Raw genomic sequence first — 16,622 nt, 5'->3', positions numbered from 1 at the left:
CATATTTAATCTATTCATGTTTTTCAAAATTTCTTTGGTCTCAACGGATATTGTTTAGCATTATTTGCTAAAAATAATAATAAGTTTCATTTTCAAATTAGTAACGAAACCTCGAGGCAAATTCATGAATATATAATGAATTTAGTAAGCCTCGTGTCTATACGTAAACAAAAAACAGCTGATTGTCATTTATAACATTTTAGTCATGGCAGAAGAATACAGGTAGATGCATCAACGTTTGGGAGCATTGATATGTCAAAAAAATTAAATGTTTTTTCAAATATAAGTAGATTTTTAAATGTTTTCTTATACTACGCCATACGGAGGCTATTATAACTCGCGTTTTTTCAAAAAAAATTTACAAATTTAAATAATTTTTCATTCAACATTTTCAATTCCAAAATTGGTTTGACAGTTCATTGTCCCAGCAGCTGTGTCGACGCGTCTACCTATATTCTTCTACCATGATTATAGTACTAGCATGGTAGAAGAATACAGGCAGATGCATCAACACTTGGGAACATTTATATATCAAAAAAAAATTAAATTTCTTTTCAAATATAAGTAGATTTTTGATGTTTTCTTATACGACGTCATTCGAAGGTTATTATAATACGCATTTTCCAACAATTTTTACAAATTTAAATAATTTTTCATTCAACATTTTCAATTCCATTGTCCCAGCAGCTGTGTCGATGCATCTACCCATGATACAATGAAGAGAAGGTAGGCCAACTTTGAAAAAATTGCAAGTATAGAGGTCTACCTATTTGGCTTGTAATGTCAGAACTAGTATCAAAACAATAAAAAATCAAACAACTTGTTGCATTTATTTTAAATAATTAATTGAAAACCGCGATAACTGAATGAAAGGTCAACACTTCTTTTCAAAATCATATACTATATATCTCTAAAGGATTATTTCGCTACAAAAACTCTAGATTTTGTCGAAGCATACGCTATTTCAACGACATTTTGAAAACACCCGAATTTGAATATTTTCTGAACAATTTTTTTGTTATTAAAAAGAAAACACATACATAAACCATGGCAGAAGAATACAGGTAGATGCATCAACGCTTGGGAGCATTTATATGTCAAAAAAATTTAAATGTTTTTTTTTTCAAATATAAGTAGATTTTATATGTTTTCTTATACTACGTCATTCGGAAGCTATTATAATTCGCGTTTTTCAGCAATTTTTACAAATTTAAATAATTTTTCATTCAACATTTTCAATTCCAAAATTGGTTTGACAGTTCATTGTCCCAGCAGCTGTGTCGACGCGTCTACCTATATTCTTCTACCATGTACATAAACAAATAAAGATGACATATTAGGCCAAGAAAATAATAAAATTAAAATCATATGGTATCATAGCCCTACCTTGATATCATTGTACCATGCGTCTACCTATATTCTTCTACCATGGTAAGCCCCGTGTCTATACGTAAACAAAGAACAGCTAATTGTCATCGATCTCGTTTCTCGATTGAAGAATCGAGTCGTCTAAATATGGCTTTACAATTTGTTTTTTTTTTTCTACAATAATCCACTATTATTACATTTTTTTGGATATCATAAACTAAAAATCGGTTATCGTAGTAAAAATTTGTACATTCTTGCAAAAAACGGTTTCATATGTAAACACGAGAAGGCCTTTTTTAATTTTGCCGCGGTTGTAGGCAAATACCATGGTAGAAGAATATAGGTAGATGCATCAACGCTTGGGAACATTAATATGTCAAAATATTTTAAATGTTTTTTTAAAAAATAATTGGATTTTAAATGTTTTTATGCGACGCAAATTAGAGGTTATTTTTCAACAATTTTTACAAATTTTAATAATTTTTCGTTCAACATTTTCAATTCCAAAATCGGTTTGACAGTTCATTGTCCTAGCAGTTGTGTCGATGCGACTACCTGTATTCTTCTTCCATGATATACTATTACTGCATGCTAAAATCGGTTTGCCAGCTTCAAACTTCTGCCTGACATTTGCAGGGTCTGCAATAACATATTTAATCTATTCATGTTTTTCAAAAATTTCTTTGGTTTTAACGGATATTGTTTAGCATTGTTTGCTAAAAATATTAATAAGTTTCATTTTCAAATTAGTAGAGAAATCTCGAGGCAAATTCTTGAATAAATAATGAATTTAGTAAGCCTCGTGTTTATACTATAACAAAGAACAGCTGATTGTCATTTATAACATTTTAGTACTAGCATGGTAGAAGAATACAGGTAGATGCATCCACACTTGGGAACATTGATATGTTTTCTTATACGACGTCATTCGAAGGTTATTATAATACGCGTTTTTCAACAATTTTTACAAATTTAAATATTTTTCATTCAACATTTTCAATTCCAAATTGGTTTGACAGTCCATTGTCCCAGCAGCTGTGTCGACTACCAGTATTCTTCTACCATGGTAAGCCCCGTGTCTATACGTAAACAAAGAAAAGCTGATTGTCATCGATATCGATCTCGTTTCTCGATTAACAAATCGAGTCGTTTTATTATGGCTTGTCTAAACATGGCGTTACAATTTGTTTTTTTTTTCAGAATCTACAATAATCCACTATTTTTACAATTTTTTGGATATCATGAAGTGAAAATCGGTTATCGTAGTAAAAACTTTAACATTCTCGCAAAAAACGGTTTCATATCTAACCACAAGATGACCTTTTATAATTTTGCCGCGATTATAGGCAAATATGCAGGTTTACCTACTAGATTTATTAAAACTTCAATACGGTAAGCGTCCCTTTATTCAATGAAGTTGACAATTTTCTAGAAATCTCTACATCACTGACTGACCTCAATAAAAGAAAGAAAATACTCATTTACCAAGTGTTTTAAATTTCGAATTTATTTTAAATTAAAAATGAATTTGAATCCTTTTTTATTGTTCCTCATTTTCTTGTTTCAAACTTTCATAATAAACTGCAGGATATTTGGGAGTTGGCACCACTTTCCCATTGAACATGTCAATATTAGGTTTATTGTTGGGAACATGAGGTTTATTGTTGGGAACATTTACAATCGGCACCGTTGCTGGCAAAAGTGATGGAATTTTATTTCCCAATTGTTGACTTATTGCCAGTTTAACGGGAGCTTTAGTTGCTGACACTGGTTTCTTTCCTGGTGGAGCTGGTCGATTGGCAAGATATTGGCTCAATGGTGATCCAACGGGACGATTAATTTGAATTAGACCTTGGCGTACTTCAATGGGTTGAGTCATAACCATGCTCACCATGATGGCTAAGCTAAGAACAGCGATAGAATATTTCATTTTGTCTCAAATTTCGGCTAACAGAAATAGAACTGAAATTCCGTGCTTTATAATTAATGCTTATATAGTATTTTTTTTTTCTTAATTTAGGAAGGAAATTAGCAAAATGTATATTTCATTGATTTATCTGATGACAATTCTTGGAGGAACATTATAATTTCGTCGAATAGCCGTGTTCGCTCATCAGTAGTTATGTGGATGTAATTATAAATTCGCACCAAGATAAGATAATTGTATTAAAAGTTGATTATTCTTTTGTACGCTTTTGGTACCCTTATCCCAATTTGTTATTTCAGATACCCAGATGTACAACAGACAAGCTAGCTAGTCATGTGGAATTCTGTAAATAAAAATACAATTCACAATATTTCCAATTTTTAGCCAAATTTGATAATAACGCTGTATGTTAAACACGTTTAATTAGATTATTCATTTCAAATCGAATTAGAGTTAATGTCTTTAAAAAATCAGACATATTTTTTATCCGTTAACCAACACTGTTTAAATGTACTCCTAAAAATATGCCACAATTTATGTCCCTGTTATTAAATACTATAGCGTTTACGCCGCTGTATTTTATCATTGAATCATGGTAGAAGAATTCAGGTAGATGCATCAACGCTTAAGAGCATTATTATATCAAAAGTTTTTAAAAGTTTAGGGTTTTTCAAAAATCAGAAGATTTTATGTTTTCTTTTACGACGCCAATCGGAGGTTGTTTTGATATGAATTTTTCAACCATTTTTTTTTTCATTAAAAATTTTCAATTTCAAAATTTGTTTGACAGTTCCATGGTAGAAGAATATAGGTAGACGTGTCGTGTAGACGTGACCAGTTTTGAAATTGAAAATGTTGAATGAAAAATTATTTAAATTTATAAAAATTGTTGAAAAACGTGAATTATCACAACACCCGAATGACGTCGTGTAAGAAAACATATAAAAATCTACTTTTATTTGAAAAAATATTTAAAAATTTTTGGCATATCAATGTTTCCAAGCGTTGAGGCATCACCTGTATTCTTCTGCCATGGACAGTTTATTGTCACAGCAGCTGTGTCAATGCCACTACCTGTATTATTCTACCATGCTTTGCATAAATGAAACACTCTAAGGTACATGTCATTGTTGTTCATTTCCATCATGGCAGAAGAATGCACGTAGTCGCATCAACACAGCTGCTGGGGCAATGAACTGTCAACCCAATTTTGGAATTTAAGTTTTTGAATGAAAAATTATTCATATTTGTAAAAATCTTTGAAAAATGCATATAATAACAACCTTCGATTGGCGTCGTATAGGAAATCATATGCAAATCTACTTAATTTTGAAAAAAAAAAAAAAAAAACGTTTAAAAAATGTTCCCAAGCGTTGATGCATCTACCTGTATTCTTCTTCCATGATTTCTTTTGAAATCGAATTGTCAGAACTCCTAAGAATCTTCACATAAATAAAGCTTTAAATAAAATCGTAGCAGATAACCACCAAAGGATTATGTAAATAGTAGCAGACTAATGCGCTTTTTGACTAGAAGCTATTAAATATTATTTTTTTAAGTTTTGTTTTATTTCTAATTTTTTTAAACGAGCCAACTGTAGAAACATTTGTTCAATTTTACTCTCTATTATTATGTCTGCAGGATTTTTGGTATCGAAAATGGGACATGCAGGTCAACGTTTTGGGTCTAATTTTTTTAAACGACCCAACTGTAGAAACATTTGTTCAATTTTACTCTCTATTATTATGTCTGCAGGATTTTTGGTATCGAAAATGGGACATGCAGGTCAACGTTTTGGTATAGCCCCCACATAATGGTACCTACCTTGTTTTAGTATTTTGACGATTTAAGCTACATTATTCACCGGAAATGTTTCATATTTGGTATTTAAAGTTCGTAATGGATATTACAGCATATGGCAAAAAAATTGTCTGTGCAGGTCCACGTTTTGATATAGCCCCCATATAATGGTACCTCCCTATATTCGGAGTTGTGATGATTTAAGCTACATTATTCACCTAATTTTTTTTTTCAAGTTTCGCATTTTTTCGTCGTCGTATAGACTCAAATATAACGGCTACATTCGGTATTTTTAATATTTTAAAAGGATCTTTAACGGATTTGATTTTTTTAATTGCCTAATTCGTTCCAAATGGTGGAGGATATTCAAAGTTCGGCCGGGCCAAACTTACAGCTTTTTTTACTTGTTTTGATATAAATTTTCATTGCAGGACAATGTGAACATATATTTTGTCTAATAATAGACAAATTCGATGTTATACTTAACGAAACGCCAACGACTATCATGCGGTTATAGAACAGCGACTCCGCATTAGGTAATAAATGGTCTGGAACAGACCATGCCAACAAATGCAATAGTCTATTTGACACTATAAGACTCCAGCACAGAGTTGTATTTTTCTAGTTTCTTTGAAGTTGAGCAACCTATCCTATTGAGCAACAACTACATCTAACAATTTGCAATAATCGTTACACATTTTTGAATTTAAAATAAATCCGTTTGTCAAAAGATATTTTTGTGTGTAAAATCTGCTTGAAAAAAGGTGCAAGATATGCAAAATATGCTTGAAGTCATGGCTAGGCATATTAATGTCAAATTTTAATGGAAAACGACGGCAAGATTTTAGTGCCGCTCTGTAATCCCTTTGTGAAATGTCACAAAATATGCCTAGCCATGACTTCAAGCTTCTTATGTACTTAGCCCTTAAATTCAGATTAAGCACACAACGTGCATTTAGTGTCCCAATAAGTGGAATGTTGGTTGGTGATATAGGTTTTTTGTTTTTGTTTACATATATACTTGATTTTTCACTTGTTATTACTTTATTTTCTTATACCATGGCATAATGAGCAAATTTCTCTGAAACTAAATTAAATAATTTACAAGTTTTAATAAAATATTTCAAATTCTATTTCCATTGTTCATACCGTTATATTCGACGGCGCCACTCCATTCTCACATTACTTAACGGCGTTGTTTTTATATATGCAGCGTCAACGCCGCAATTGTGTCTCATTGTCTTATTCGAATCGCCGACGACTCTTGCCAATTGAAATGACATATGTTTTGTTTTTAGTCATAAAACAACAACACACACAAAAACACCAGACTAGCAGTAGCAGCAGCAGATAAATATAATAATTTAACACAATGAATTAAAGTGGTAGAAGTAATTAATAATAAAGAAAGAAACACACATATACAAATTAAAAAGCCAAGTTTTGTTTTATGAATAGGTAAGAGGAAGCAGAAAGCAAGATAATTATTAAAAAACAGCAAAATTACAATTCATGCAGAAAAGAAAAACGTTCAAAGAAACTTGTACAGGGTGGTAAATATTGAAGTGTGAAGTGAGCGGTGGTGGTGGTTGTGTTGTGAAACAGTTGTTGAAAAAAAAACTAATTTTGCACAAAAATGATTTAACAAAATATAACAAGATTGTGATGCGTGGCAGTTTTATCGTTAGCTTTCTTTTTCATGCACCGTAAAGTGTTGTAGCAACTTTAAATCAATTGAAAAACGTTAATGGTTGAAGTTGAAGGTTTTCCCTGATTTGAAATTCTATATCAAATTGCTGGGCTGTCTGTGGTTTTACAATGCCGTCGAAGAACCCCCCAAAGCTACAACTACGCGTCTCATTAACAATAAGTTGTTATTCAAGCATTTAGTTGCAGCGACTGAAGTACTTGGATAAAGTGTTTGCCCTTAACTGAGTAGTCGTCCCCCATTGATTTTCCTATTTCTACATGGGTGAGTGATTACAATCTGTTGTGACACATATGTTTTTTTCCCCTTCCTACTTTGAGTTGAACCTCCATCTGACCGGAGCCATAGAGGTTTGATGTTAGAATTGATTTTTTTTATGATTTAAAACACCTATGAAGACTTTTCATTTTTGCATGCTCTTTTGTTTGTCGATTGCCGATTTACCTTGGCTTGGGCCAATATGAATATAAGAGATACAATAAAACAAAAACCCGTCTATTCGTCTGGGTTGTTTTTTATCTTACCCGCCTGTCCGATAACCTCCTACTCCAACAATTCAATCCATTTTGTTAGATGATTCATCTTTTGTTGTTTTGTTTTCGAAACGCAAAGCATTACAATATTTTTTTCATTTTTTTTTTTTTCAACTAATATTAAATGTGAATGTACTATTATTGCATTATATTTTTTTGTTTTTGCTTTTGTTGCAGTGCAAAAGAAAATGCCAATGATTTTTCCATTTTTTCCCTTCCATATTTCGTTTTCTTACACATCATTAGCTGGCAAGAGCGGCAAATGGTCATTAGGTATACTTTATACTGGTGGTCATGTGTTGCATTTCTTTTGTTGTGTTTGTTTGTTCTCCAATTTAATGCCTTTTAATTTCTCCCCCAAAAATAACGACATTTAAATTTTTTTCTTTATCATTTAATTGTGATGGCCTTCTTTGTCGGTGTGGGTATTAGGAGGCGTTAAGATAGTAACACACTAATTTTTCAGTTGTATCTCCAGAGTTGTCGTATCACTATTTTGATGTGATCAATGGTGTGGTATGAAAATTATGGGAATATATAAATTCATATTTTGGCTAATTAAATTCAGGCATCGGTCCAGGTTTTGGTATAGCTGACATAAGGGTACCTCCCAATATTCGGTATTTTAATAGTTTTCGCCACATTTTTTACAGATTTATCTAAAAGTTGGTAGGGCATAATGGGCTCTAGCTCCGGTGGGAAAACATTGGTCCACATTTTCGTATAGCTCCCATATAACGGTACTTCGCGATATTCCGTATTTTAATTATTTTTGCCACATTTTTTCACGGATTTGTCCTAAAAGTTGTATTTTTAGTTCGCAATGGGTTCTAACTCCGGTGGCGGAATAAATTATATACAGGGTGAAATGAAAAACTGCAACCAACTTCAGACTGCTGTCATTTCTAAGCCACTCGTCCGAAAGCTGTTAAAATTACCCATTGACAGCTCATTATATTGTTTCCAAAGAAAAAAAGTTATTCGTGATGGAATTCAAGCGTGATAGTGTGATTTTTTATATTTGGCTGGGAATCCACACGTGGCTATCGTTAAAGCAGTCCATCATTTAAATGTGAATAAATCTTTTGTGTCTCGTACCATCGCTCGTTACCGTGATACTGGTAGCGTAGCCCGACGTGAAGGAAGTGGACGGAAGAAAACAGCAACATCAGCAGAAATGTAAAGAAGCTACTTGATCGAAACCAGCGTCGCAGTGGCCGAAAAATGGCTCGTGAGCTGAACATATCGCAATATTCCATTCGGCAAATATTGAAAAACGAATTTGGTTTTCTCCGATGAGAAAACATTCGTTGTCCAACAGTTTGTAAACAAACAAAATGATCGTGTTTGCTTGCCAAGGAGGTCAGCTGAAAATGTGAACCTTCGGTTGGCCACCAGAACTCAAGCGCCGGCCATGGCGATGGTGTGGGTCGTCATAACAGCCGATAGTCGCTCTCCGCTCGTATCAAAATGAATGCCGTGGCATCAAAATAAATGCCGAATATTATCGCGAAAATATTCTGGAGGTTGTATTAAAGCCTTGGGCACGCAAACATTTTGGCCGCAGACCTTGGACAATTCAACAGCTCTCAGCACCATCGCACCATCCAAGAATGGTTACAAATTGAGGTTCCTCGCTTCATTTCCAGCGCCCAATGACCACCATAATCTCCGGATACCAATCCGTAGGACTATTGTGTTTTGTGTATTTTGGAAAGCAAGGTTGATACTAAAAAATACCAAGTGTCGATCACCTCAAGAAAGCGCTTCGCCGGGAATGGGCCAAAATACCACAGAGCAACATTCGGGCAGCGTGTGACGGTTTCATTGGCCGTTTGAAGGCCATAATTCGTGCCAAAGGTGACCAATTCGAACAATTCTAAACTTATTCTAAAACATTTTTTGCTTTTCATTCAATCAAATTAAAAAAAAACACGTAAAAATTATGGCGTTTGACATTGTTGCAGTTTTTTATCTCACTCTGTACAGGTCGACATTTTCGTATAGCCCTCACATAATGGTACCTCCGGATATTAAGTATTTTGATGATTTTTTCAACGGTTTTGTCTAAAAATTAGTATTTGTAGGTCATAATGGGTTTAGCTCCGGTGGCAGAAATTGAATATTTTGGTCCACGTTTTCCTATAGCGCACATATAACGGTACGCATCGATATTCGGTATTTTAATAATCATAGTCACATTTACATACGAAATTGTTTCAAATTTGATATTTAAGTAGATTTGGTAGATGACATTCCTTGAAGTTTAAAATTGTTGAGACTCTCGATCTACCTAAAGAATTCGAACATGTAATTCGAGTGCTAAGGAAAAACTTACCACCGATCATATTTTTAACGTTAAAAAATAAAATTTCAATTTGGACTCACTTACTACTACTACAGATCATCGGTCTCCCTCTCATTGGCGATGGAATATTTTTATAGTCTTAATCCTTTTGGTGATTGAGGATTGTTCCAGTTATAGATGATGTCTACATTTGCACCTCTATCCCACTATTAACTATTTTGGTAGCATGTCAAGGAAAGGGAGTGAGTGGCGACCCTAAATTGATTGATATTTAGGGCTTTATCCCGAGGATAAATGTAAATTTGTATAATAACAAATACTATTTCTAGGCTTCATTAATTAAATATGGTAACAATAATAATATTAGGATATTATTTATTTAAAAGAGAACAATGTTTTTTCCTTTCTCGAGAAGCATCGATTTTGTGGAATAAAATAATCCTAAAAGTTGTTTATAAATGGTCTGTTCCAGAACTGCAAGAATTTAAAAGTTTTTACTACGATAACCGATTTTCTCTTTATGACATCGAAAAAATTGTAAAACTAGTAGATTCTTGCAGATACTGGAATTGAGCAAAAGGAGATCTACCATTATCAGTTTTTGTCTGTTATTTGCCTATCTTCCTATAATAGGGTATATCCCTTATACAATTTTCCATTCGATTTGTCATTAACATTTGAACAATGATTACAATATCACCCCTTCTCACTTCCAGAATAATGCACTGATATGGCAATTGCCTGTCTTTCTCTCTAGAATCATTTTCTAATAATTTTTTCCATTTCATTGCAATTCTAAATCACATTCTCTCTGCACTCACATTCATTCATTTCTAATTATCTCCGACCTAAATTGATAAAAAAAAAACTCACAATGAAATATTATTAAATTGTTTTGTAAACATTTGAATGCAAAATTATTTAACCTACCACCATCACCACAATCAACGTCACGCAGCATGAAATTGCCGTAATATTAAAAAAACCAAATTCAAGTTGATATCAGTTTCTTTGCTCCAGAGCAGACATGTCGGCATAATTTCAATGCGAATATAAAAGATACTGTTGTCGTCATCGGTCAACAATAAATCGAATGGAATTTAAAAGTGTTATGAGACGAATGACCAACAGACCGAACGACCGACCGGCTGATCAAAACACTGGAGGAGGAGTATAATAACGCATAACTTCTTATCTCCCAAGTCAAGGAATTTATTAGAGCATCTCTGTGATTCCGTGTATATTGTTTAGCAGCATCGTTTCCTATATAAACAAAGTTAGGTCTTTGTTTTGAAAAAAAAAGGAATATTAGAGATGAATCTTTAAGCGGCGAGTAAATAATTCACCACAGCAGTCATTAGACAAATGTTCTGCAATCTTTCCAATTCGAGTTGGTACAAAGAAAACTTCCAAAAGATTTCTATTGTAGAATTTGTATTGCTCCTATATTCTCTTAATCTTTAAGCGCGGAGTAAATAAATCCAAACAACAGTTATTAGACAAATGTTCTGTAATCTTTCCAATTCGATTTGGTGCAAAGAAAACTTCCAAAAAATTTGCTCCTATATTCTCCTAAATTTATATTGATACCCCTTATTTTTTATCTTTCCAGGTCTGGTCAATTGCGAACTTTCTAAGGAATTGCGTGCGAACGCAGTTTGATTTTCAACTCCGCCCGCGTAACGTGACCAACGACAAAGCCAATTCTAACAGTCATGGATTCATTTTTCAATATACGCAGTTTCGATGATGGGTCCAGCTACAATTGCTCTGTGGCCAATAAAACAACAGTTATCACAAATGCCTATAATGGCATACCCGAAACCCTTATTCTAAACGTATCGGCCTGGGTATTACTTATAATTTTATTTACCGTATTAAGACATCATGCCGGGGACTATGGTCGTTTGGCATTGGTGAATAATGGCGGCAATCGCAAACGTTGGACTGAAATTTTCTATTCACGTGGAACAAGTCTGGTTGAACAACCTCATACGTCGAGTAATGGTGCACGCAGAGATGATGGGCCATCATCATCGTCCGGCGCCAATGCAAATGGTGGCCTCGATGAACCCCGAGGCAGTATAACCTCACACTCGACGGCGGATTCAACACCTTTATCGCCCATCAACTATGATCAGGGTATCTTCTCATGGATTATGATAACCCTTAAGCTGAGAAAAGAACAAGTTCTCCTACATACCGGTCCCGATGCTGTTTACTATCTCTCGTTTCAAAAGCATTTGATGTTGGTAATGGGAATAATAACAGTTATTTCATTGGTTGTCATATTGCCGGTGAATTTCCTCAATGGTCCGGCCAACAATGTCAACGATGTGAACTCGTTTGCTCGCACTACAATGTCAAACATACCACCCGACTCGGCTTGGTTGTGGGTACATGTTATTGTGGCCATCATATATGTACCTTTGATTGTCTTGATTATGCGTCGCTCCTCGGGACGTAATGCATTTAAAAAGGCCGCTACCCGCACCATTATGATAACCAATATTTCACCCAATGATCGCAATAAGACGGTGATACGAAACTACATACAGGAATTGTTTCCCGATGTCAGTATCGAAGATGTTCAAATTGCCTATAACATATCGAAACTCTATGGAAAGAATTCGGAATATGAGAGGGTATGGGATGCGAAAATGTATTGTGAACAACATCGGGATAGAGACAGTTTGGTGGTAAGTAAAGTTGGTGATATTTTCCATTTTCAAAAAGGAAAAACCTACACCAAATGTAAACATATTATCCATGGATGTAGATAATTTATGCTCCAAGTAGATAAACATATTAACTAATGTGGATAAATTATCTAGGGACATAAACCAATTTTTCCTTCTGGGAAGGAAACTACCCAGGTTTTGGTGAAGGTTATTTCCCCTCCCTCTGTCCTCTGCTTTAATTATTTCCCCTTTCTTTCTAGGTTCGCACACAAATGTGTTCGTGTAAAACCGAAAATGCCTATGAATATTATCAACGCGAAGAACGTGCCCTACATGGCGATGTTTGCCGACTTAGAGCCGCAGCGCTCAATGAACCCCTGGGCATTGCATTCCTCACCGTCTCCACCGTACAGGAAGCCCAGAATATTGTAGCTCACTTTAGTCCAGGCACATATCGTCAATGGGATCTTTCGTTTGCTCCATCACCCAATGATTTGTTTTGGGAAAATCTAAATGTCAGTCGTGGCCATTGGATGTTAAAGTGGGCCACAGTGAATGTAATTCTCTTCGTGATATTGTTCTTCTTAACCACGCCAGCCATGGTGGTGAATCTACTGAATAGTGTCGCCTTGGCCAAGGATAAAATCTATACATTATCACCTTTAATATCGGAATTTTTACCCACTCTCATGCTGTGGGTCTTGTCAATACTGATGCCTGTCATTGTTGCTTTTTCGGACAAATGGATGAGTCATTATACCAAATCGAAGCAGAACTATTCCATAATGACCAAATGTTTTGGATATTTATTATTCATGATTCTAATACTTCCCTCGTTGGGTTTGACCTCGGCCCAGGCCTTGTTGGAGTGGTCCGTCAGTGACCAGTCGTTGCGTTGGGAATGTTTCTTTGTACCGGATCGTGGTTCGTTCTATGTCAATTATATTATAACCTCTGCCTTTATCGGTACCTCATTGGAGTTGATGAGATTTCCGGAATTGATTGTCTACATTTATATGTTGATAACGGCCAAATCGAAAGCAGAGACACCTTATATTCGGAAATCGATCTTGCTAGAATTCCCCTTTGGCACCCATTATGCTTGGTCAACACTGGTGTTTACCATTTCGACCGTGTACAGCGTATTTTGTCCCCTAATCATGCCATTCGCTATGGTGTATGTGTGCTTTAAGCATTTTGTCGATCGTTATAATCTCTATTTTGCCTATGGACCCTCAAATATGATCTCACGTAATGGTGGTAAAATACATTCGACTGCCGTGACAATGACAAAATTCTCAGTGGTCATACTACTGCTAGTTATGGCTATGATATCGGCCGTAAGAGGCTCTGGCATGGCAAGGGCCATAATTCTGAGTATAACTTTAATTATTACCCTTACCTTGTTTACGTTCATGTCACCCATTAAGCGGTGTACCCAGGCACGTAGACCCAGTATTGTTGAAATTGCTGGTCCAACTCCGGTCTATATACCAGATGTCCTAAAGCCTAGAAACGCCCACAATTCCACACCTCTGGGACCACATTCATATAATGGTTCCGGTACAACCACGGTGCCGGCGTCAAGTAATGCAGGAGTTGGAATTGGTGGTGCTGCACCTGGTGTCTTTGGTGGCTATGGTTCAGATTCAGTATCCGATTTTGATGCCAGCTCTCAGTGTAGTGTCAATAATGTAGATGCCTAAATGATGAGATCATAAAGATAGCGGCCGGTGTGTAACAATCAAGATACTTTATTTTGCTCCATTTTTCATAGAGCAGTGGTTTCACAATTATGTTTTTCTATGGAGACATTTCCCAGGGGAAAATTCCAAGGTCCGGTTTTCGCATGATTTCACATATTTTCAAAACACTAAATTCACTGAAATTTTTGATTGAATAATAAAACCTTCCAAATTCCTGTAAAAGACACAAAGTATTTTAGGACCCACAAAATTGTAAATGGCCACAAAAATTATTTTAAATTACATAATTTACCATCCCCTGTATTCAATGTTAATATCTTTTTTTGCACATCAGTTATTATTTTATACTACTATATTAAATTAGCGTGATATGGTTCACAACAAAGAAAATTATCTGTAGAGAGTACACCTTTTTATAGTTATTTTATATATATTTTTTCCTTTAAGTGATTCTATAAAAAAAGACTAGTTTTGCTAATCTATTTCCTCGTGATTCTAATTTTTTATGAGCAAATATTTATTCTTCCTTTTCCCCATCCAAAAAAAAAAGTTCGAAACTATTACAACAATTTGTAAATACTAAACTTTATTTTATTTTTAAGCATCCTACATTTGTTTTCTCATATCTTTCTCTATTTTTTTTTAATTAGATAATTTAAGTGAAATTGTAAATAGTCTACATTTACACACACACACAAAATAATTATATGCTTATTATATAAATATGTATCTTATAATATTTTTTCAAGATATATAATAAAGAATATGCTTAAGAAATAAATTGTTAGTTTTGTTATTTTTTTTTAAGATGATGATATTAAAGAATGTTTATTGATGGGTTTATGTATGAATTTGAAGAAGTTGTTGATGTGGATACTGGTCTAAAGGTCAGAATAAATAGAAAAGGTTTATTCCTGATTGTCAAATGTTTTTAATTATACTACTGAAGATAAATCCTGGCGCAAAAGTAATCCTCCTATCAGAAACTGCTATAAATTTTACGATTGGCCCCTAATTACATCCAAAAAACATCGGAATGTCTGTCAAGTACATATGCATTTATAAGATGGCGCAAAAGTAAACTTCTGATGTTTTTATACCCCATACCACAAGGTGGTCAGGGTATTATGTCTTTGTGCATTTGTTTGTAACAGGCAAAAGGAAACGAGATAGACCCATAGTTCCTTTTGATGATCCGCATAAAATCACATTCTGAGTCGATTTATGCATGTCCGTCTGTCCGTGTATTTTTGTAAACAAAGTACAGGTCGCATTTATTGACCGATCCAGATAAAATTTTGCACAGATCTTTTGTTTGGTCCAAGGACGAACCCTATTGAAATTGGAGATAATCGGTCAAAATTTAGATATAGCTCCCATATATATCTTCGTCCGATTTGCCTTTTATTGTGCACCAAACGTGTAATATCAGCCTGAATTGTATGGAATTTTGCATATGCACCCAAATTAGGCCTAAAAATTAGTATGCCAAATTTGATCGGAAATCGAAATCGGTTCAGATATAGCTATAGCTCCCATATATATTGTTCATCCGATTTGTTATTTTTTCCCTCCGCAGCCGTAATATGCACTCTGTAACAACAATATTTGTTGAAATATATCAAATACAGCTCAGAAATACATTTGCTAAATTTTATCAAAATCGGTTCAGATTTGGATATAGCTCCCATATATATCTTTTTCCGATTTCAAATTAATTGTGCACCAAATGGGCAATACAATTCCGAATTTAAAAGATACAAATGCTTCGGCATATTTAGTCCTTTGAACTTTAAATTATAATTATAATCATAGCGTGTATGATTGAATTCTCCCATAATAACTTTTAATTGTTATGTGGAGCTCTACTAAATTAGCAAAGTGGTGTAGGGTATCATAAAGTCGGCCCCGCCCGACTTTAAGACTTTCTTTACTGGTTTTAGCTGTAATTAAGACATTAGGGGCCAATCGTAAAATTTATAGAATTTTCTGATGCGAGGATTACTTTTGCGCCACCTGTGGAATCAGGATATAAATATTTGCGTATACAAATGTTGATCTTTCATAAATTTTGCGCGTTTTTTGTTTATTGATTAAAAATTAATGATTATTTGACAACTGCAATCCATACAGGTATGTCTATCTGCTTGCAACTTTTTCCAACTTAGCCTACCTTGTCTTCATTGTACCATGATTCTGCCCATGGTACAATGAAGAAAAGGTAGGACATAGCAATCACCTGGATGCATTTGTTTCTTTTGGTAGTCTTGTAATGTCAAAACATACAGGGTGAGATAAAAAACTGCAACAAAGTCAAATGCCATAATGCTCAGTCCTGTTTGAATGTCCAAAATCTGCGGCAAAAATGTCTGCGTGCCCAAGGCTTTGATGCACCCTCCAGAATATTTTCGCTGTACTATTCGGCCTTTATTCTTATGTCACGGTCGATTAATACGAGCGGATAGAGACCATCGGCTGTTATGGCGGCCCACACCATCAACATGGCCGGCGCTTGAGTTCTGGTGGCCAACCGAAGGTGCACATTTTCAGCTGACGCCTTTGGCAAGTAATTATGATCATTTTGTTTGTTT

General features: G+C 34.6%; 1 protein-coding gene across 2 annotated transcripts; it reads left to right on the top strand.

Moving 5' to 3' along the window:
* Positions 1–6,384: 6,384 nt before the first annotated feature.
* LOC101894742 (calcium permeable stress-gated cation channel 1) lies at positions 6,385–14,812 on the top strand. Of its 2 annotated transcripts, none has more exons than XM_005179065.4 (3): positions 6,385–6,553; positions 11,257–12,343; positions 12,586–14,812. In XM_005179065.4, exons 2-3 carry the CDS (start codon positions 11,360–11,362, stop codon positions 14,029–14,031), a joined length of 2,430 nt encoding a protein of 809 aa, XP_005179122.1. In that variant the 5' UTR covers positions 6,385–6,553; positions 11,257–11,359; the 3' UTR covers positions 14,032–14,812. The 2 variants fall into 2 exon arrangements, with proteins under 2 accessions (XP_005179122.1, XP_005179121.1); XM_005179064.4 differs by lacking the exon at positions 6,385–6,553 and adding an exon at positions 6,699–7,067.
* Positions 14,813–16,622: the final 1,810 nt, after the last annotated feature.

Source organism: Musca domestica, unplaced genomic scaffold (assembly GCF_030504385.1).
Source record: "Musca domestica strain aabys unplaced genomic scaffold, Musca_domestica.polishedcontigs.V.1.1 16, whole genome shotgun sequence".
NCBI classification, from domain to species: domain Eukaryota; kingdom Metazoa; phylum Arthropoda; class Insecta; order Diptera; family Muscidae; genus Musca; species Musca domestica.
This window is presented reverse-complemented; position numbering and strand designations above follow the sequence as displayed.

Coding starts and splice junctions, on each gene's coding strand:
- LOC101894742 (XM_005179065.4), top strand. CDS start 11,360: ATGGATTCATTTTTCAATATACGCAGTTTCGATGATGGGTCCAGCTAC. Junction 12,344..12,585: donor GGGATAGAGACAGTTTGGTG/GTAAGTAAAGTT, acceptor CTTTCTTTCTAG/GTTCGCACACAAATGTGTTC.